The 21,204-nt window shown below is 36.0% G+C and overlaps 2 protein-coding genes across 11 annotated transcripts; both read right to left on the minus strand.

The window, feature by feature from the left end:
• Nucleotides 1-29: 29 nt before the first annotated feature.
• On the minus strand, nucleotides 30-17,373 carry LOC147551294 (dolichol-phosphate mannose synthase subunit 3-like). Of its 7 annotated transcripts, none has more exons than XM_086667040.1 (5): nucleotides 1,962-2,098; nucleotides 1,803-1,891; nucleotides 1,081-1,208; nucleotides 818-925; nucleotides 30-285 (listed from the first exon to the last, which is right to left on the minus strand). In XM_086667040.1, exons 3-5 carry the CDS (start codon nucleotides 1,180-1,182, stop codon nucleotides 226-228), a joined length of 270 nt encoding a protein of 89 aa, XP_086523166.1. In that variant the 5' UTR covers nucleotides 1,183-1,208; nucleotides 1,803-1,891; nucleotides 1,962-2,098; the 3' UTR covers nucleotides 30-225. The 7 variants fall into 7 exon arrangements, with proteins under 7 accessions (XP_086523166.1, XP_086523163.1, XP_086523167.1 ...); XM_086667037.1 differs by having other exon boundaries at nucleotides 1,081-1,212; XM_086667041.1 differs by lacking the exons at nucleotides 1,803-1,891; nucleotides 1,962-2,098 and adding an exon at nucleotides 17,245-17,373.
• LOC147551295 (putative disease resistance protein RGA3) lies at nucleotides 10,892-15,050 on the minus strand. Of its 4 annotated transcripts, XR_015237166.1 has the most exons (4): nucleotides 12,947-15,050; nucleotides 11,637-12,563; nucleotides 11,186-11,523; nucleotides 10,892-11,119 (listed from the first exon to the last, which is right to left on the minus strand). XR_015237166.1 is itself a non-coding variant. In XM_086667031.1 (2 exons), exons 1-2 carry the CDS (start codon nucleotides 14,818-14,820, stop codon nucleotides 11,508-11,510), a joined length of 1,890 nt encoding a protein of 629 aa, XP_086523157.1. In that variant the 5' UTR covers nucleotides 14,821-15,050; the 3' UTR covers nucleotides 10,892-11,507. The 4 variants fall into 4 exon arrangements, 2 of the variants coding, with proteins under 2 accessions (XP_086523157.1, XP_086523156.1); XR_015237167.1 differs by lacking the exon at nucleotides 11,637-12,563; XM_086667031.1 differs by lacking the exon at nucleotides 11,637-12,563 and having other exon boundaries at nucleotides 10,892-11,523.
• Nucleotides 17,374-21,204: the final 3,831 nt, after the last annotated feature.

A 21,204-nucleotide genomic window follows, 5' to 3' on the forward strand; every position in this document is an offset into this window, starting at 1 on the left:
AGAGACTAGACTCTGTCTTCTCCATCAACTTTACTGCATAATGTCCCATAGGAAATTAACATTTAACAACCACCATTTATAGAATTTAACTCGATATCTCGAATGCAGAAAACAAATTGAGGAAGTTGAAGAAGGTAGTTTGCCAAGTTTTAGACGTTTTATATTTCGTTCTTAAATTTGATCAAAATTGGATTGAGAATTATTTGGATTTCCTCTAGACAAATTTCAGTCACAGCTCACATCAACTCCCTTCTGCTTGAAGAATTTCTTCGCCTCTGCAATGTCCTGCAGAACAATTACAGTTACGAATCTCACATAAAGGAAAGAAATCAAGAGCATATAAATCATATCTAAACCTCTTTCAGTATTGACTGTATTGTCCACACAAGTAAGATCAACTCAAAATCGAATATAGGATTGGTAAAATATGGAATATTCGTGACACGGACATGTACAGACCCCCAATCTATGAAAATGGTTGCTCAAAACAGTGGAAATCTTTTCGTAACACGGACATGTACTAATCTACAGCATAGTTATGCACATAAAATAAGTTAACCCATAGGCTCAAAACTAATGATGTCAGGATGATCGAGCAAAATTAGTCTCAATCCTGTTTGAGCATGCCATTCCTACTAAAACACAATTTCATAAAAATTGTTTCCACCTATTATTAAACAGGATAGAAATTTAATGTCCAATTTATTATAAATAACCAAAAAGGTTCACTTTTAGTATTTTGGTTCAGTTTAGTTAAGTCTCTATTTCTATGGGAGAAAGGAAATAACATAGTTATGTAAGGAAAGAGTTTTAAGACCTTTAGCAGCAGCCCTGCTTCTGGAGGGCATGTAGGAAATTTTATCAAACCTACTCCAACCATCAAAAGACCATAGCAGCCTAGCGACACAATGAAGTAAACTGGTAGCTGGAAACCCAAATGCAAAAAAGTTAAGCAAAAAAACGCACAAAACGGACTATCTTGATTAAAGGTATGACAGTTGAAAAAAGGTAAGCAAAGAAGTCGATCAATATAAACTTCATAAGATAAGGGAATAGAGCTTTCAAGATCAAGAAACTCACCAACCAAGTCTGTTTACGTGGGATTACTGATGCGCCTAAAAGACAAATCCAGAAGGAAGTAATTGCCACAAGAAACGTCAAAATCTTAGTAATATGCCTCATTGAACCTTCGAGTAGGATGTGGATTCCTAACTAGTTCCAACACAAACAATAAACTCCAGTTCAAAGTAATGGTTATGAAGGAAACCATATCCTTTTCCACAAATGAGAAAAACATTAACACAAATTCCTCCACTCAAACTATCCAAATACAATACAAATTAGTATGTTTGCTATAAATTTTTACGTCGTAATTCAAAGGGAACTTGAATCAAATACGAATGTGGCTAATCGTATTACGAAGCGTCTGAATCAAATAGACCCAAAATCACAACCCGAATCAACAATACACACAAAAACAAACGTTCTCAAATCTGACTCTGAGACAATTCCGACCTAACTACTTAAAGAAAAAAACAAAAACTAATCAAAATCAGACAAAAAACTGCAATCCAGAGAACGGACTTAATTTAAGTAATAATCTTAACCTCATTTCAGTAGGGAGATCAGAAAATCAGCTGCCTTTCAGCTACATTCTGATCGAAATCCTTAACAAGGTTAGGTTTTCCGAAAAATATGAATTGAACAGTTCAACGAGCAAAAGAATGCCCTAAAAATTTCAAATGATTGATGCTATACAAATAATTCTGAGGGATTAAGAGCCATCAGAGGGGAAGAAAAACCTAAAGATTTGATCTCATTGCGTCACTGTAAATACAATGAACAACTCAAAGCCCTTGCGCAATATCCCAACATCATATGGCTACTTTCTCTTCAAATACACAAAAAGTGATTTAAATATGATCGGTGAAATAGATCGAGCAAAGATTCAATGATTTTACCTCTTTTAAGATGGTTGATTGTGAAGTGGGTTTGCCAGAACTCAATATCCCAACTGAAAACAGAGGGTGAAAAAATCGGATCGTCTAGAGATTGAAATTAGGGTTTCGAGTCTCGCTGGGTAGATAACCTTTCGGTCACAAATGTTGTCGACAAATGTGCCACTGACACATATGAGAAATGACTAAAGGTGTCCACGAACATAATAGCATCTCGAATGGGGCACTCTAACAAACACTCTAAAAGTCCTAGTTGTCAAGGACCAATAGAGATTCTCTTTCCTAAATGTCAATATAGAGACACTCTAATTTTTGTTGGTCTCCAATGGAGATCTCTAAAGTGTCTATGCTTAATACACATGTTTTTTTTCAATTCATAGATAAAAAGTGGTTGAAAAGCAAGATTTTCTATTGGTTGAAATTTAAAAGTAACACTTAGAGAGTCTCAAGTAGACACTCTCATTTTAGAGTTTCTCTCTCTAGACACTCTATAATAAATGTGTCCACCTCATATTAGAGTGTCTAATAAAGTGTTCCATTGGAGATGATTTTTTAACAAAAACTCCAAAAAATCTATGTGGCACTCTAAGGGTGCCTCTATACACAGCCCACTTTTTAACTGTGACGTTTCGCTTGAGTCATTGACTACGGTCAATCCAATTTCCAATGTGAGACAGTAAGCATGTTGTCAGACTGGTTTCAGTCTTAGGTTCGAACTGTCCAATCTAAAACCTTGTTTATAAGTTCGAACTGTGTAGTCTGAAACCATTCAGAGTCTTTAGATTTGATAAACTTCATTAACATTTACAAATTATTGAGAGTCTTTAGATTTGATAAACTTCATTAACATTTACAAATTATTGTGAGTCATCAAGGTCGTGTTTGAGGGTGTATGGACAGGGTGCCCGTACAGAGACCCCACCTATAAGAGGCCCGTTTTCGATCTTAACAGTTGAATATATAAAGATAAAGATACATACCTATGACATAAGAAATCTCTTAGTCAAAATGTTAAGGTACGTTTCATTCCATCTATGTGGTATATGCTTACAGGTATAACAAACAGTACAAAATTGCTGAAAAATCAAAAAAAAAAAACAGAATAGAAAGATGTTAATTTGATATGGGGAAAGTAACATTGGGCCTTATGCAATTGTGGCCCAAGTCATGTTCTATAAACCATAAAACTTAAAAAAAAAGAATTTGGATGTTCCCTGCGAGATTTAAACCTACAACCCTTGTGGTGTTAGGCCACTATTACACCAGCTAAGCTAATCTCATCATATATTTTAAATAGGATTTAAATCTATTATATCGCTTTAAATTTTTCGGGAAAGGGGCCCTAGGGAGAGGAGGGCCCGGTGCAACCGCACCGCTCGCATCCCCTCACCCGCGCCTTTGATTAGTAAATGCATGATCCACGATTGAAAACAAATTATTAGCTCGTCATATTTCTTAATATTTTAAAAATCATTCAAAAACCCCATGTATGATTACGTCTTATCAATTATCGCTATTGTCTCATTTTCTAACACCTAAGCATTACTTAGTTTTGTTTCCGACAATAGTTCCACGAGGTCACCTAAAGACATTAACTCTTGCTATGTTTGACTCTATTGTCTAATAAGATTTGTTTCCTAACTTGTTAATTTATCTGTTTAAATCATCCTCTATATTATTTCTAAAACGTAATTTCTAAAATCACTTTCACGAAATCTTTTCAAAAATCTTTCTTAAACTTGTTAACCTATTTATGTAAATCATCTTCTATTTATATAAATCATCCTCTACTAATTAGTTTCAAAATATAATTTCTAAAATAATTTCCCAAAAATCTTTTCATAGAATCTTTCCTAAACTTATTAATTTATTTATGTAAGTCACCCTCTATTAATTATTTCCACATAGTAATTTCTAAAATCAATTCAAAAAACTCTTTCTAAAAATCTTTTATATACTTATTTATGAAAATTACATCCTATTAACTAATAACTATTCCTAAAATCTTTCCAAAAGTCATTTCATTATTTATAGAAAATGGTCTCTAAAGTTTTAATTTTTTATACTCAAAATAAACAATAGATTTGTATTTTTTTAATTTAAATTTTGATTTTTCAATTTTTTTTAAAAAAAATATATTATAGAAAATCCGGGCTGGCCCGGCCCAGCCAGGCCTGGGTTTATACCCAGTCCCGGGCTGGGCCCTTGTATAGCCAACCCGGGTTGAGCCCGGCCCGGGACACTTTCAACCCGGGTTGGCTAGGTCCGACCCGGTTACTGGCCCGGCCTGGACAGGCCCGGGCTGGGCCGGCCCGACCCGGCCTTTTAAGCATCACTACTGGCTAGAATGGTAGATAGCCTTTCCGTCACATATCGTATTATAAATGCGCCGTTGACACATATGAGAAATGACCAAAGGTGTCCCCGAACATAACCAAAAGGGTGCCTCTATACACAGCTCACTTTTTAACTATGACGTTTCGCTTGAGTCATTGACGCCCGTCAATCCAATGTCCACTACGAGACAGTAAGCATGTTGTCAGACTGGTTTCACTCTAAGGTTCGGCTAAGACTAAGAGCATCTCCAATGTAACACTCAAGAAAAATTCAATTAATCTAATGTGTCAAGTATGAATTGAGTTTCTCTTTCCTAGGTAGCACAATTGAGATACTCAATTCAAAATACTTCTCCAATGCAACACTCAAAAAACCTCAACATTTACTTTAGATTTACTCTTGTTTTTTATTTTAATATATAAAATGATGATGTGGACCAATTGAGACACAACAATAAATGTTGAGATACTCAAAAGAAAACTCAATTGTTGAGTTTTCTTTTAAGTAACTCAACATTTATTGTTGACACATCGTATTGAGTTTCTAGTTGAGTGTTGCATTGGAGAGTGTTTTTTGTTAAAAACTCAAATAATTTTATGTGTCAAATTGAGTTTTACAAGTTGAGTGTTGCATTGGAGATGCTCTTAGGTTTTGGGTCTGTCCAATCTAAAACCTTGTTTACAGGTTCAAACTGTGTAGTCTGAAACCATTCAGAGTCTTTAGATTTGATAAACTTCATTAACACTTACAAATTATTGTACATCATCAGGGTCGTGTTTGAGGGTGTACAGACAGGGTGCCCGTACAGGGACCCCACCTATAAGAGGCCTGTTTTCGATAATGTCTTAACAGTTAAGTATATAAAGAGAAGGATACATACCTAAACATTTGAAATCTCTTAGTCGAGATGGTAAGGTACGTTTCATCCCATCTATGTGGTATATTATTGCAGAATTTATAACAAATATTAAAAAAAACGCTGAAAAATAATAATAAAAAAAAAAACAGAAGAGAAAGATGCTAATTTGATATGGGAAAAAATAACATTGGGCCTTAAGCAATTGTAGCCCAAGTCATGTTTCCATAAACCATAAAACTGAAAAAAGAATTTGGATATTCTCTCCGAGACTTAAACCTACAGCCCTTTGTGGTGTTAGGCCACTATTACACCAGCTAAGCTAATCTCATTACATGTTTTAAATAGGATTTTAATCTATAAGTATATATCGTTTTAAATTTTTCGGAAAAGGGTACCTAGGGAGAGGAGGGCTCGGTGCGACCGCACCCCATCCCCCGCGCCTCTGAGTAGTAAATGCATGGAAAATAAATTATTAGCTCATCACATTTCTTAATATTTTAAAAATCATTCAAAAACCCCATGTACGATGACGCCTTATCAATTATCGCTATTGTCTCATTTTCTAACACCTAAGCATTACTTAGTTTTGTTTCCAACAATAGTTCCACGAGGTCACCTAAAGACATTAACTCTTGCTATGTTTGAGTCTATTGTCCAATACGATATCATTATCATGACATCCAATCCTTAGCATTCATCGAAATTATCCTTACCATACCAGACCAAGCGACAAGTACGAGATAATGTTCATAGCGATGTTTCCAAGAGCCAGTCCAAAAAAGCACTGACACTAAGCTTGAGTACACACTTCTTTTTTATATGGGTTCAAGAATCATTAAATTACATGATAGATGGCATGGATACATCGAGAATCAAACTTGGGACTTCTGGTATGGGGATTGAATGTCCAACCACTAAGTCAAATGGCAGTGGACGTTTGGAAACATTTTTTTTTGTTGAAGGGTAACATATTAAGATAAAGAGTCTATTACAACAAACAAAGTAGAAAAACAAAATTACAATAAGTAAAGTAGAAATACAAAATAGCAGAACTGAGGAATTGCATAAGATAACGTCGATTTTTCGAGCATTCTTCATTCTGTAGCTTGCAAATCTGGCAGCTCCTCTTGGTAATGATATGGAATTTGATCTTAAGAGTCCTTCTGGTTGGTTGAGAGATGAAACTTCTATCTAACTTTCTGTAACATTGAAGATGGATTAAACATACATCCATAGTTTCAAGAAGAAACGAGGATGTCTGCAAGATGGAACCATTAGATGGTTCCGAGTTGTCCCGCCAGTATTCTCCATATAAAGAGGGCATATCAACTCGAGTTCTACATTGTGGAAACAGGTTAGATACCTGGAAAATGAGATCGCCGACATAGCCCGAGTATAAATACCCAGCTAATCCGACAAATGATCGCAAATGAATTGCGACAAGGGGTGGAAGTGAAATTGTTACGGAACTTTGATAAAGAGTTAAGTCTATTAGCTAACCAAATACAAAGGTGATCATCAAAAAGTGAGATGGAAGATAAGAAACAAAAACAACACGCCAGAGGTGGAGATTGATGTTCGAAATATTGTGTCATCCAGGGTCGAAGGGAAAGTTGAGATGAATGCTTTTTATTTTTGTTTTGGTTGAGAAACAGAAGTGCCCAGCAATGGTACGAATAATGTTCCTAAACTGTATAGGGTTAAAGATGGGTGAAACTAGGATGGCTAGCAGTTCAACATGATCGTCAGTGTGTCGACTATAAGATAACACTATGTAACTAGCAAAAGTACTATGATTGAGGTAGGCGTAAAGGTTCAACCTGACTTGAAGACAGAAGGAATTGAAATCAGATAGTAGATTTTTCTCAAAAGTGATGAATACCATAAAGTTTGAATTGTGCTTTGTTAGGATTAAAAAGAAGGTTGAATCTAGGGATTGGAAACATACTTGTAACCCAAATTCTGGGCTCTATTTAACTACTATCATTAGGTAGCCCAAGTGTACTCGTCTGTAAACTCTCACAAACCCCACCAAAATACATCACATTCTAAAATATTACCACCACACTTATAGTGGAATCCCCGATCACTCCAGACTCCTTCAAACAATGTACAATGTACAATTATTACTTAAGAGTCACAACAGGAGCAACCCTCAGCCAAAGTGACCAAAGCAGTCGCTTTGGGCACTGAACTTAGAAAGGGCCCAAATGTTTTGGCAGTAGATGATTATGTATAAGAACGAGTCTACTTTTAAACATCAATGGAGTTCCAGCACAATGGTTAAGAGTTTTTTTTTCTTATGAGAAATGGTTTAGGGTTTTTTTTTTGAAACCAAGTGAAACCATATTTCATTCATAAGTGATTCGACCACAAGTTACATGGATGTTAATTTTTATTTCTTTGAGAACTACATGAGAGTTACATATGATAAGTTTATAGAACTTTCCAATGTAAAGTGCCTCATGAAGGAAAAGAAAATGACCAGACACAGATTGAAAAAGAAAAGACCCTAAAAGCCGACAAAAGATCCTGAAGATCGAAAATGAAAAGACCCTAAAGGTCGAAAAAAATACATAGAACTGAAACTAAAATTGCTCCAACCGAGAGAACTACTGCCGATGATGAATGTAAATCGCAAGGCCAACCACCACCATCACTGCCGAACAAGTCTTTGAGTCCTTCTGTTTAGGCTTGTTACTTGATAGATCCAAATATTCAAGAAACTTCAATCAACCAAATGTTGTTGTATCAATTCCTGTTGAACCCTAGAAATCCCAAATCTCTCTTGTTTTCTGCCTCTCTCACTCCATCAATATGTTACTAAATCTTTCGAATCCTTTAAAAAATTGAAAGAATCGATCAGCTCGCTTTGGGCCACCAAATTTTGGGGGCCACATTTGCAGATGCGCCTGTAGAATTTTGTAGCAGTCACGTTTTTGAACTTAAGCCGTAGAAACTGAAATAAGAGGCACGTATTCAAGAGGAGCTGGTTTCAACAAATGGGCCCACCAAAAGTTTGAACTTTTCAACCAAATGACCATTCCACACGTCTGTTTTTACTCCTACTTCATCTCTCTAGATTCCATGTCTATTGGTATCTCTTAGCCACTCTCTGTTACGGTCTAACCTCATCCCCACTTCTCTCCACAATTAATACATGACCAGCGTTTTGGGGAAAGCTAAATAGTTTTCGGGGTGTAAAATTTTAAAGGGAATATGCAAATTTTTGAAAATTTTTTGGAGAAATATATTTTATGGAGAATACTTTTTACCTCTCTCTCTCCCCACCTCACCTCTCTCTCTCTCTCCACCACTCTCTCTGTCTTCTCCGATCAGGTCGCCGACCGGAAACTTTTCTGGCCGGCGACCTGGAAAGATTAAAACAAAAAGTTCACCCTCTCTCTCTAGAAACTCCGGCGAAGGGGTAAAAATTTTTCCGACCGGCGACCTGGTCGGAGAAGACAGAGAAAGTGGTGGGGAGAGAGAGAGGTAAAAAAGAAAAACTTTTTTTATTGCAAATTTATAATATAAGTTAATATTATATTTTAAAGTGGATACATAAAGTTTTTTTTTTTATCATTTAGCATATATGTAAGTTTTATTTTTACTTTATTGCCTTGTTTTTGTTACGTTCAAGTTATTCCTGATTGATTTTCGTTTGTTGTTAAAACAAAATTAATTTAAATTTCATCTTTTTGGATGGTTTCTATTATTTATTTATTTTTGTTATGTTCAAGTTATTCCTCATTAGAATTTTTAATGAACTATGGTATTTTTAACTATTCTAAATGCTAAAACTCATTTATAACAACTCGAACTCTTCTCATAACAGGAGGTTTAGAATATGGTGGCTGATAGCATAAAACAACTTGATATTTTTCTTTTTGACCGTATAAAACGTAAAACTATGTTTTATACATAATGTATTTGTCTTTTAAATTAGACAAACACTGATGGAGACCATCAAGATGGGCCTCACGGCCGAACTAGTTAGAGGGCCTCATGGCCGAGCCCATTAGGGTTAGAGTTTAGGAGTTTCCATGTTTTAGTATTTCCTACTAAGAGGGTGTTTGATTTTTTAGCACTTACAAGTGCTACCACTTACTAAGTGATAATCACTTAGTAAGTGATATCAAATGTAAGTGCTATGGCGTTTGTTTTCTATCGGTTCTAAGTGCTTGATTTTAATTTTTATATTAATTCTAAATATTATAAAAATGAAAAATTGTCTGTTTTAACCTTAGTGTATTTACACATTAGCATTTTATACTAATTCATAATAAGTTCGTTAGTTTAGGTAAAAGAAAATTATGGTTTACGAATGTTATGTCAAAAATATTAATCGTAAATAATTAAGAATTATGAAGGTGAAAGAAATTAATTGTATCATGGAGTTTGGGTGTTCCATGATTAGTGAAGGAAGAGATGTTAAAAAAATTTAGGAGGAAAACTTAGGTGAATGATGAGTGAAGATAGAGAAGAGTCATAAAAAGATTTTTTATTTATCAATTGTTTAAGATTTTCTTCTTAGTTAAAATTATATTGGTAATTACAATATTAGGAGAAGGATAGAAATGTCTTCTTTAGCACTTACAAAGTAAGTACAGAATAATAAGCTCCAACTTGGAGCTTACTATTTTGCACTTACTTTGCCACCACTTAGAAGTGATTTTCACTTATTAAGTGAAAAAACAAACGACCTAAAATTGCCGGCTCGCACTTAATAAGTGAAAATCACTTAATAAGTGCAAAAATCAAACACCCTCTAAGTCTAGGTTTAGAAGTTTCTATGTTTGAGTATCTTTGATATTTAGAAATTCTAATTTGAGTCTATCTAAAAGTTTATAAATTCCTATAAAAGGAAGTCAGGTCTGTCCTTGTTACTCAGATCAGAGAATATTATCAACCAAGTTTATTATTAATCAAGTTTATTGTTTATCGTTATTTTATCAGTTTTATTTCGTTAGTTTAGTTTATTAACAATGGTGGATTCCATTACTTTTACGCTTCCGCAACAATCTACATCAAACACATTATTAAGAATTTATTAGACACCCTTCAACAAAAAAAAAATATTTGTTGGGCACATAACTTCCAAATACGTTGGATACATATAAGTCTTGGTATCATATAATCAAGGTAGTCTGGGAACTAAGATTACTTCTTTACTTCAAGTCATTGAAGGATTCTTAATTTTTTTATGCTTAACCAAAGTTGGGGGAAAATAAAATAAAATAAGAAACCGACCAAGTATCTCTAATCCTATTTTCGCATTAGAGAATGTGAACCTGTGTCAAACTATTGATTAATATATTGGAATAATCTTATATATACATCTTCGAATGAAGTTGGGATAATGGGAAAGATGTTAAATTTTTAAACATATTTCCGTAGTCGGGACGGCCTTAGGTTCTGGAGAGTTTAAGAGAAAATTTGAATTTGTGTTTAATAGAGAGGGCCCCAATTTCAGATTTCGTTTCGGACCACCAAAATCATAGGGCCGGCCCTGCTCAGAAGGAGAACAACCTTAAAAACTATTTATTGAAGGAGAACAAACTACAAAATGAAACATAAAAGGGTCCTGACGAACGGAGGACTTTTCACCATTTTGGGCTTCCTAACGACTAGGGCAGGCCCTGTCACTGAAGTACACATAACACACTATCTTTTTTTTTATCACAGCCACATGAAATCATATTTGACCTATAGTTTCTTGATTATGACCAGATCACCATCACCAAAAAAATAAGAATAAAATCTTATTCACCCTCACAACCAGCACGGGCACTAAGAACAGAGTAAAGATCAACAGAACTTCTTTCACTTATTACAACAGGACCCTAATTTCAAATTATACCAACTCAAACAAATCCAAGTTCAACTCTATCACAAATATCTTCACCAGGACAATATTATCAATTCACATACCTTGAATCCATATGTTATTGAGATATGTGAGTGGCTGAGATGGCAAATATCACAGATTTTTGCAATCTTCAATGTTTAAGTAACTAACTCCATATGTAACTCTGAAACAATGAATGAATTATGCAACCTCTCCTTTTAACATAAGTGTCAAGTTTGGAATGTGGGCAATCTTGTACCAATCGGTTCCCTTGTCCCTGTCACATCGTCTGTGTAGATCTGGATGACATTCTAGGATCCATAGTTCATTGAGAGATGTGAGTGGTTAGGAGGGTAAATATTTCAGATTATGGCAATCTTTAATAATTAAGGTATCAAGTGAAGTGAGGTTGGCTATCCACCCCGGCAAAGATGTCACCTTAGGTAGGACAAAAAGACACAGAGAACGAAGAACAGGGAGGTTGTGAAACTCATCTGTTGGAAACTCAAATCCCGGACAATCTGCAAAAAATAAAACATAACAAGTGATCTTCTTAGTTATCAGATTTTCTTTGATTTCATGCAACGAAAACTGGAAACATAAAACGAGACAAAGAAAATAAATGATCACTTACTATGGATGGTCAATTTAGTTAGTGAAGTGAGATTATTATAAAGCTCCTTAGTGAGATTCTTTAGCTTATCACAATTACTTATTCTAAGAATTGTAAGATTTTGCAATGTCATCATCATTGTCGTCCCTGATACCCCAAAGGATATTAAATCGTCAACTAAACCAATCTTAAGTTCAAAAAGTTGAACGGAGGAACTTTCTAAACAGCTGACCAAAAACGATTCTGCGCAATTGCTTAACTCTAAAGCTCTTAAAGGTAGCTGCAACTGGGGAATTTTTCTGAACTTGGTACACTCAGAGATGATTAAGGTTGTAAGGTGGGGGAATGAAGTTTGTCTATCTTCTTTTATTCCGTTTTCCACTTCTGATGACGGTGACGACCATTCCTCCAAACTAGGCATCTCAGATATTGATAATTCTTCAAGTGATGGAAAGAAGACGAAACCTGATTGACCAACATGATTTCCATGATAAAACTCATCCCTGATGTATCTCACCGAATCCATTTTACATAATTTAAGATTCTCAAGTACCGGTAGTAGCCCAAGCGCCGGTAGATTTTCCACCCTTTGACAACCATAGAGTTTGATACGGACTAAATTACAGAGGCATGATAAATCGCTTGGAAACATTGCACCTCCATACCCATTTATACGAAGCTCACTCAAATTAGGTAGATGTTTGAGGCTTTCCGCAACAATTTCCAGCACCTCTTCTTGTTGTTCGCTGGTGCTGTAACTATTTCCTTGCTCGAGACTAATTGGCGGTGACCACTCTAAATTTACGACACGCAAATTGTGCTTTCCGATTAAGTTGGCTTTTTTAACGTCAACTACGTTTCTCACATTGTTCATTGCTTTTATCGTTAATTCTCCTTTCAGGTTGTTCAGTCCTTGTAATTGCTCAATAGTAGAACCACTCTCTGCACCTACAATGAAGAAGCTTAATGTTTGGAGATTAACCAATTCTCCCATACCGTTTGGCATTCGGGTTAATGCATCACAATCCTTAATGCATAGGTGTCTGAGGCTTCTCAGTTTCGATAAGTCTTTAGGTAACATTTGGATCTTTTGACAGTAAGTTAAGTTCAATGTTTGGAGATTAACCAATTTTCCCATACCGTCTGGCATACTGGTTAATGCAAAACAACCACTAATGAATAGGTGTCTGAGGCTACTCAATTTCGATAGGTCTTTAGGTAACATTTGGAGCTTAAAACAGTGAGTTAGGTCCAACGTCTGCAGATTTCTTAGTTGACAAAATGATTTATTGTGTAATGAAGTTATACCAGTGTCGGAGAGATTGAGGTACCTCAAGTGCTTCAAATTGCTTATTCCGTCAAGCTTTGTATTGCTTATTCCGTCAAGCTTTGTATTGCTCCTGCTTAAACGTAATGCCCGCAAATTTCTAAGCTTTTTGAAGTTTAGTTGAAGAGGAGTTCCATCGCCAGAATCTTTATATATAAGAGTGCGCAAATTTGGCTTTGATCTTTCCACGAAAGGCACAAGATTGCTCCGCAGTGAACTTGAGAATGACGAAACAAAAGACACATGCCTTAATCTTCTATTACCAGTATTATTTCTTGTTTTGTCATTCCCAATCACAGAGCATTCTTCCCTCATTATAGAACATGCAAGATCATGCATTAAATCATGCATTTTACATGATATCACATTGCCAAATTCATCGTTATAGGTGTCTTGGAAGAAGGACCTCCACAATAAATCGTTAAAAATCTCAATTCCTACATCTTCCAACTCTAAGTGACTACCTTTGAATGGAACAAAACCGTTTGCCATCCATAAATGAATCAATTCTTCTCGGTTGAATTCGTAATCTTTTGGAAAGACGGAGCAATAAGCAAAACAGGACCTCAAATGTGAGGGTAAATGATTGTAGCTCAACCTCAAAATTGCTAAGATATTGTCTTCATTTTCTAATTGAAGTTCCCAAATTTCATTGTCTCTAACAAACAACCACTCTTTCTCTTCTCTTTTAAAGCGAAGTAGTGCTCCTAATGTTTTCGCAGCCAAGGGTATACCTCCACACTTAAGCGCAATCTCCTTGCCAATAGCTTCCAATTTCGGATAAACTTCTATTTCGTTCTTTCCCGTGTCGAAAGCACGATGCTTGAACAATGAAAAACAATCCTCATGGGATAAACCTTTTGGGCGACACACTGGAAGCGTAGACATTATCGATGCCACTTTTTCAAGTCTGGTGGTCACAATAATTGAACTACCTTTGCTTCCACATCTGAATGAGGATTTCAAAACATCCCACTTGTTCATATCATCATTCCATACATCATCTAAGACCACTAAGAATCTCTGCCCATTAAGTTTCTCGTGAAGGCGACGTTGCAAAGATTCTAAGTTTTCGAGATCATTTGCAACTCCTCCTAACGATTCTATAGTAGCTCTGAGCAGGAATTTCGGGTCGAAGTCGTCAGAGACACAAACCCAACATCTAAGCGGAAAATGATCGACAACCCTCTCATCATGGTACACCATTTTAGCAAGAGTAGTCTTCCCAAGACCACCCATTCCATGTATGACACATACGGAAGCGTCTCCTCCTCGACTATGATTTCCATCCTCCTCAACCCCTGTATTTTTTATCAATAGGTTCACCATGTAATCTTTATCATCTTCCCTTCCATAGACTTCTTTCTCGGCTATAACGGAGCTAGTTTCTAGGTGCTGAGTCGATCTCGGTTCAACTTTATTTCTCACTTCCAAATGGAAATCCAACCTTTCTCTGGCAAGCTCATCGAACTTTCTCTGAACTTTTCTCATTCTTTCTGCAATTGCCCGACGAGAATAAACTTGTTTGAAATTGATACAAGATGAGAGATGTAATACCTTAACCTTGTCGGAAGTCTGGGTCTCCATTGTTTGAATGGTTAAAGCTTCAGTAGCTAACTCATCCAAGATGTCCTCGGCATCATAAGCTGCATCCTTGAGTTTATTCAACCAATTCTGAAGGGGTTTGTTTTTAAGTTGTTTTAACTCGGCATCTTCAATGACATCTTTAATGGTGGATAGTGTGCTGGAAAATTTCTCCAACTCGTGTTTGAAACCAGAAAGCAGAGCAAATTCAGATTGGATAAGAGAACCGAGATTACCAAGAACAGTTTCAACTAAAGGAGAGACTAAAACTTGAAGAGCCATTGAAGCAGCCATCTCTTTGTCTGGTGGTAGGGAGATAGGTCTATAGCAGGACTTTACAAAGTGATATCTCTCTCATTGAAGTAAATAAAGACTTAGAATATGAGGTAGAAAACTGAGGCTGATCAAGATAAGTGGACTTGCTGGGGCCTTTCATTAAAGTAAATAGTTGGGGACGGGGAAGGAAACAGTTCTATTATGCCAAATGATAGGCTTATGCCTTGATCTCTTAATTAAGAGAGAGTAAGCTGAGTTAGGTAAGGTTAACTCAGTGGAGAGGACTTACACATTTTTATCATTGGCAACTAGGTCACCCTATTGGTATTTTGGGCTAATCTCACATGCCCCCTCACTTTGTGAGGTTTTTCTGGGCTAAGCATTTTTTTTTCGGGTAACAGTATACATATATCTTCTAGGCCTATTACGTGTAGGTTTAGTTCTTAACATATTAGTCATCTTCTATATTTATCCGTCTTCTCTGTCACCACCAACATATCACCGTCATAAAGCGAATAAAAATGACCCATTATCAACTATAAAACAATAGATAGGCAAACTCTATGTACAAATTTCAACAAAAAAAAAAACTCTATGTACAAAGGATGAGGCTTAAGCAGTTCTAGTCATCAAGAAACAGAAAGCTAATTCCTTTCCAAAAAAATATCGGTAATTTGGGAAATTCTATGTACAAAGGATTTTTGACAAAACCCTTGACTGGATGAGTCATACGGGTAAAAGAACGATCCAGATTAAAGTCAAACTTTAGAAAAACTGTCTTTTAGTAAAAGTGAGTCATTAAGTCAAAGATTTTGTTATTGTACCACACCCCAAATGATTTATGTGAGTACGTGACTGTCGGCATTCTTTGAGTGATGGATCAGAATCCAGCATAATGTTTTTATCATCGTCATCAACTCAAACCCCATCATTGGTCATTGCTTCAGTTTTCTCCGATCACTCTTCATCGTATAACTGCTCTATTTAATTTTGGAAAAGCTCCTATAAACATAGGTAAAACCAAAATATGTAAAACCAAAACGGAATCAACCTCAAATGCCCAAGAAAAGAGTGCATACCAACTAAAATTTGAGCAAGCAAAACAAAACGTAGTAACTGCAGACAGATGATAGTTGTGCTTCTATATTATCATCACTAGACTAATCCCATGTGCCAAAATTCTGAGAAACATCAGTCAGTATCAAGTTTGGAATGTGGGCAATCTTGGACCAATCAGTTCCCCTGTCCTTTTAACATCGTCTGTGTAGATCTGGATGACAATCTTCTATCCATAGATTATTAAGAGATGTGAGTAGCTCGGATGGCAAATATTTTAGATTTTCGCAACTTACAATGGTTAAGCTATCAAGCGTTGCAAGGTTGGCTATCCACTCCGGCAAAGATGTCACTTTAGGTAGTCTAACAAGACTCAGAAAAAGAAGAACGGGGAGGTTATGAAACTCATTTGTTGAAAACTCAAATTCCGGACAATCTTTCAAGATCGAGAAACTCACCAACCAAGTCTGTTTACGTGGGATTACTGATGCGCCTAAAAGACAAATCCAGAAGGAAGTCATTGCCACAAGAAACGTCAAAATCTTAGTAAGATGCCTCATCGAACCTTCGAGTAGGATCTGGATTCCTAACTAGTTCCAACACAAACAATAAACTCCAGTTCAAAGTAATGGTTATGAAGGAAACCATATCCTTTTCCACAAATGAGAAAAACATTAACACAACTTTCTCCACTCAAACTATCCAAATACAACACAAATTAGTGCGTTTGCTATAAATTTTTACGTCGTAATTCAAAGGGAACCCGAATCAAATACGAATGTGGTTAATTGGAATACGAAGCATCTGAATCAAATAGACCCAAAATCACAACCCGAATCAACAATTCAAACAAAACACACAAAAACAAACATTCTCAAATCTGACTCTGAGACAATTCCGACCTAACTACTTAAAGAAAAAAAAAACGAACACTATTCAAAATCAAACAAAAAACTGCAATCCAGATAATGGACTTAATTTAAGTAATAATCTAAACCTCATTTCAATACGGAGATCAGAAAAGCAGCTGCCTTTCAGCTACATTCTGATCGAAATCCTTAACAAGGTTAGGTTTTCCGAAAAATATGAATTGAACAGTTCAACGAGTAAAAGAATGCCCTAAAAAATTCAAATGATTGACGCTATACAAATAATTCTGAGAGATTAAGAGCCATCAGAGGGGAAGAAAAACCTAAAGATTTATCTCATTGCGTCATTGTAAATACAATGAACAACTCAAAGCCCTTGCGCAATATCCCAACATCATATGGCTAGTTTCTCTACAAATACACAAAAAATGATTTAAATATGATCGAGAAATAGTTTAGTTGCCGAGCATAAGAAACCCTAAGTGTTATCAATCGAGCGAAGATTCAATGATTTTACCTCTTTTAAGATGGTTGATTGTGAAGTGGGTTTGCGAGAAATCAATATCCCATCAGTCTAGAGAATGAAATTAGGGTTTCGAGTCTCGCTGGGTAGAATGGTAGATAACCTTTCCGTCACATATCGTATTATAAATGCGCCGTTGACACATATGAGAAATGACTAAAGGTGTCCCCGAACATAACCAAAAGGGTGCCTCTATACACAGCTCACTTTTTAACTATGACGTTTCGCTTCAGTCATTGACGCCCGTCAATCCAATGTCCACTACGAGACAGTAAGCATGTTGTCAGACTGGTTTCACTATGAGGTTCGGCTAAGACCAAGAGCATCTCCAATGTAACGCTCAAGAAAAATTCAATTAATTTAATGTGTCAAGTATGAATTGAGTTTCTCTTTCCTAGGTAGCACAATTGAGATACTCAATTCAAAATACTTCTCCAATGCAACACTAAAAAAACCTCAATATTTTTAGATTTACTCTTGTTTTTTATTTTAATATATAAAATGATAATGTGGACCAATTGAGACACAACATTTATTGTTGACACATGGTATTGAGTTTCTAGTTGAGTGTTGCATTGGAGAGTGTTTTTTATTAAAAACTCAAATAATTTTATGTGTCAAATTGAGTTTTACAAGTTGAGTGTTGCATTGGAGATGCTCTTAGGTTTTGGGTCTGTCCAATCTAAAACCTTGTTTACAAGTTCGAACTATGTAGTCTGAAACCATTCAGAGTCTTTAGATTTGATAAACTTCATTAACACTTACAAATTATTGTACGTCATCAGGGTCGTGTTTGAGGGTGTACGGACAGGGTGCCCGTACAGGGACCCCACCTATAAGAGGCTTGTTTTCGATAATGTCTTAACAGTTAAGTATATAATGACAAGGATACATACCTAAACATATGAAATCTCTTAGTCGAGATGGTAAGGTACGTTTCATCCCATCTATGTGGTATATTATTGCAGAATTTATGACAAAAATTAAAAAAAATGCTGAAAAATAATAATAAAAAAAAACAGAAGAGAAAGATGCTAATATGATATGGGAAAAAATAACATTGGGCCTTAAACAATTGTAGCCCAAGTCATGTTTCTATAAACTGAAAAAAGAATTTGGATATTCTCTCCGAGACTTAAACCTACAACCCTTGTGGTGTTAGGCCAATATTACACCAGCTAAGCTAATCTCATTACATGTTTTAAACAGGATTTTAATCTATAAGTATATATCGCTTTAAATTTTTCGGGACAGGGGTCCTAGGGAGAGGAGGGCCCGGTGCGACCGCACCCATCCCAGCGCCCCTGAGTAGTAAATGCATGGAAAACAAATTATTAGCTCATCACATTTCTTAATATTTTAAAAATCATTCAAAAACCCCATGTACGATGACGCCTTATCAATTATCGCTATTGTCTCATTTTCTAACACCTAAGCATTACTTAGTTTTGTTTCCAACAATAGTTCCACGAGGTCACCTAAAGACATTAACTCTTGCTATGTTTGAGTCTATTGTCCAATATGATATCATTATCATGACATCCAACCCTTAGCATTCATCGAAATTATCCTTACCATACCAGACTAAGCGACAAGTACGAGATAATGTTCATAGCGATGTTTCCAATAGCCAGTCCAGAAAAGCACTGACACTAAGCTTGAGCACACACTTTTTTTTTATATGGGTTCAAGAATCATTAAATTACATGATATATGGCATGGATACATCGGGAATCAAGCTTGGGACTTCTGGTATGGGGATTGAATGTCCAACCACTAAGTCAAATGACAGTGGACGCTTGGAAACATTTTTTTTGTTGAAGGGTAACATATTAAGATAAAGAGTCTATTACAACAAACAAAGTAGAAAAACAAAATTACAATAAGTAAAGTAGAAATACAAAATAGCAGAACTGAGGAATTGCATAAGATAACGTCGATTTTTCGAGCATTCTTCGTTCTGTAGCTTGCAAATCTGGCAGCTCCTCTTGGGAATGATTTGCAATTTGATCTTAAGAGTCCTTCTGGTTGGTTGAGAGATGAAACTTCTATCTAACTTCCTGTAACATTGAAGATGGATTAAACATACATCCATAGTTTCAAGAAGAAACTAGGATGTCTGCAAGATGGAACCATTAGATGGTTCCGAGTTGTCCCGCCAGTATTCTCCATATAAAGAAGCCATATCAACTCGAGTTCTACATTGTGGAAACAGGTTAGATACCTGGAAAATGAGATCGCCGATATAGCCCGAGTATAAATACCCAGCTAATCCGACAAATGATCGCAAATGAATTGCGACAAGGGGTGGAAGTGAAAATGTTACGGAACTTTGATAAAGAGTTAAGTCTATTAGCTAACCAAATACAAAGGTGATCATCAAAAAGTGAGATGGAAGATAAGAAACAAAAACAACACTCCAGAGGTGGAGATTGATGTTCGAAATATTGTGTAGTCCAGGGTCGAAGGGAAAGTTGAGATGAATGCTTTTTATTTCTAGTTTGGTTGAGAAACAGAAGTGCCAAGCAATTGTACGAATAATGTTCCTTAACTGTATAGGGTTAAGGATGGGTGAAACTAGGATGGCTAGCCGTTCAACATGATCGTCAGTGTGTCGACTACAAGATAACACTGTGTAACTAGCAAAATTACTATGATTGAGATAGGCGTAAAGGTTCAACCTGACTTAAAGACAGATGGAATCGAAATCAGATAGTAGATTTTTCTCGAAAGTGGTGAATACTATAAAGTTTGAGTTATGCTTTGTTAGGATTAAAAAGAAGGTTGAATCTAGGGCTTGGAAACATACTTGTAACCCAAATTATGGGCTCTATTTAACTACTATCATTAGGTGGCTTAAGTGTACTCGTCAGTAAACTCTCACAAACCTCACCAAAATACATCACATTCTAAAATATTACCATCACACTTATAGTGGAAGCCCCAAACACCCCAGACTCCTCCAAACAACGTACAATTATTACTTAAGAGTCACAACAGGAGCAACCCTCAGCCAAAGTGACCAAAGCAGTAGCTTTGGGCACTAAACTTACAAAGGGCCCAAATGTTTTGGCAGTAGATGATTATGTACAGAAACGAGTCTACTTTTAAACATCAATGGAGTTTCAGCACAATGGTTAAGAGTTTTTTTTTCTTATGAGAAATGGTTTAGGGTTTGTTTTTTTTTTTTGAAACCAAGTGAAACCATATTTCATTCATAAGTGATTCGACCACAAGTTACCTGGATGATAATTTTTATTTCTTTGAGAACTACATGAGAGTTACATACGATAAGTTCATAGAACTTTCGAATGCAAAAGTGCCTCATGAAGGAAAAGAAATTGACCAGACACATGTTGAAAAAGAAAAGACCCTAAAGGGCCGACAAAAGATCCTGAAGATCGAAAATGAAAAGACCCTAAAGGTCGACAAAATACATAGAACTGAAACTAAAATTGCTCCAACCGAGAGAACTACCGCCGACGATGAATGTAAATCGCAAGGCCAACCACCACCATCACTGCCGAACAAGTCTTTGAGTCCTTTTGTTTAGGCTTGTTACTTGATGGATCCAAATATTCAAGAAACTTCAATCAACCAAATGTTGTTGTATCAATTCCTGTTGAACCCTAGAAATCCCAAATCTCTCTTCTTTTATGCTTCTCTCACTCCATCAATATGTTACTAAATCTTTCGAAATCTTTAAAAAATTGAAAGAATCGATCAGCTCGCTTTGGGCCACCAATTTTTTGGGAGCCACATTTGCAGATGCGCCTGTAGAGTTTTGTAGCAGTCACATTTTTGAACTTAAGCCCAGTAGAAACTGAAATAAGAGGCCCGTATTCAAGAGGAGCTGGTTTCAATAAATGGGCCCACCAAAAGTTTGAACTTTTCAACCAAATGACCATTCCACACGTCTGTTTTTACTCCTACTTCATCTCTCTAGGTTCTATG

This window comes from Eschscholzia californica, unplaced genomic scaffold, assembly GCF_041429995.1.
Source record: "Eschscholzia californica isolate CP2 unplaced genomic scaffold, dmEscCali1.0.p SCAF_3, whole genome shotgun sequence".
NCBI classification, from domain to species: Eukaryota; Viridiplantae; Streptophyta; class Magnoliopsida; order Ranunculales; family Papaveraceae; genus Eschscholzia; species Eschscholzia californica.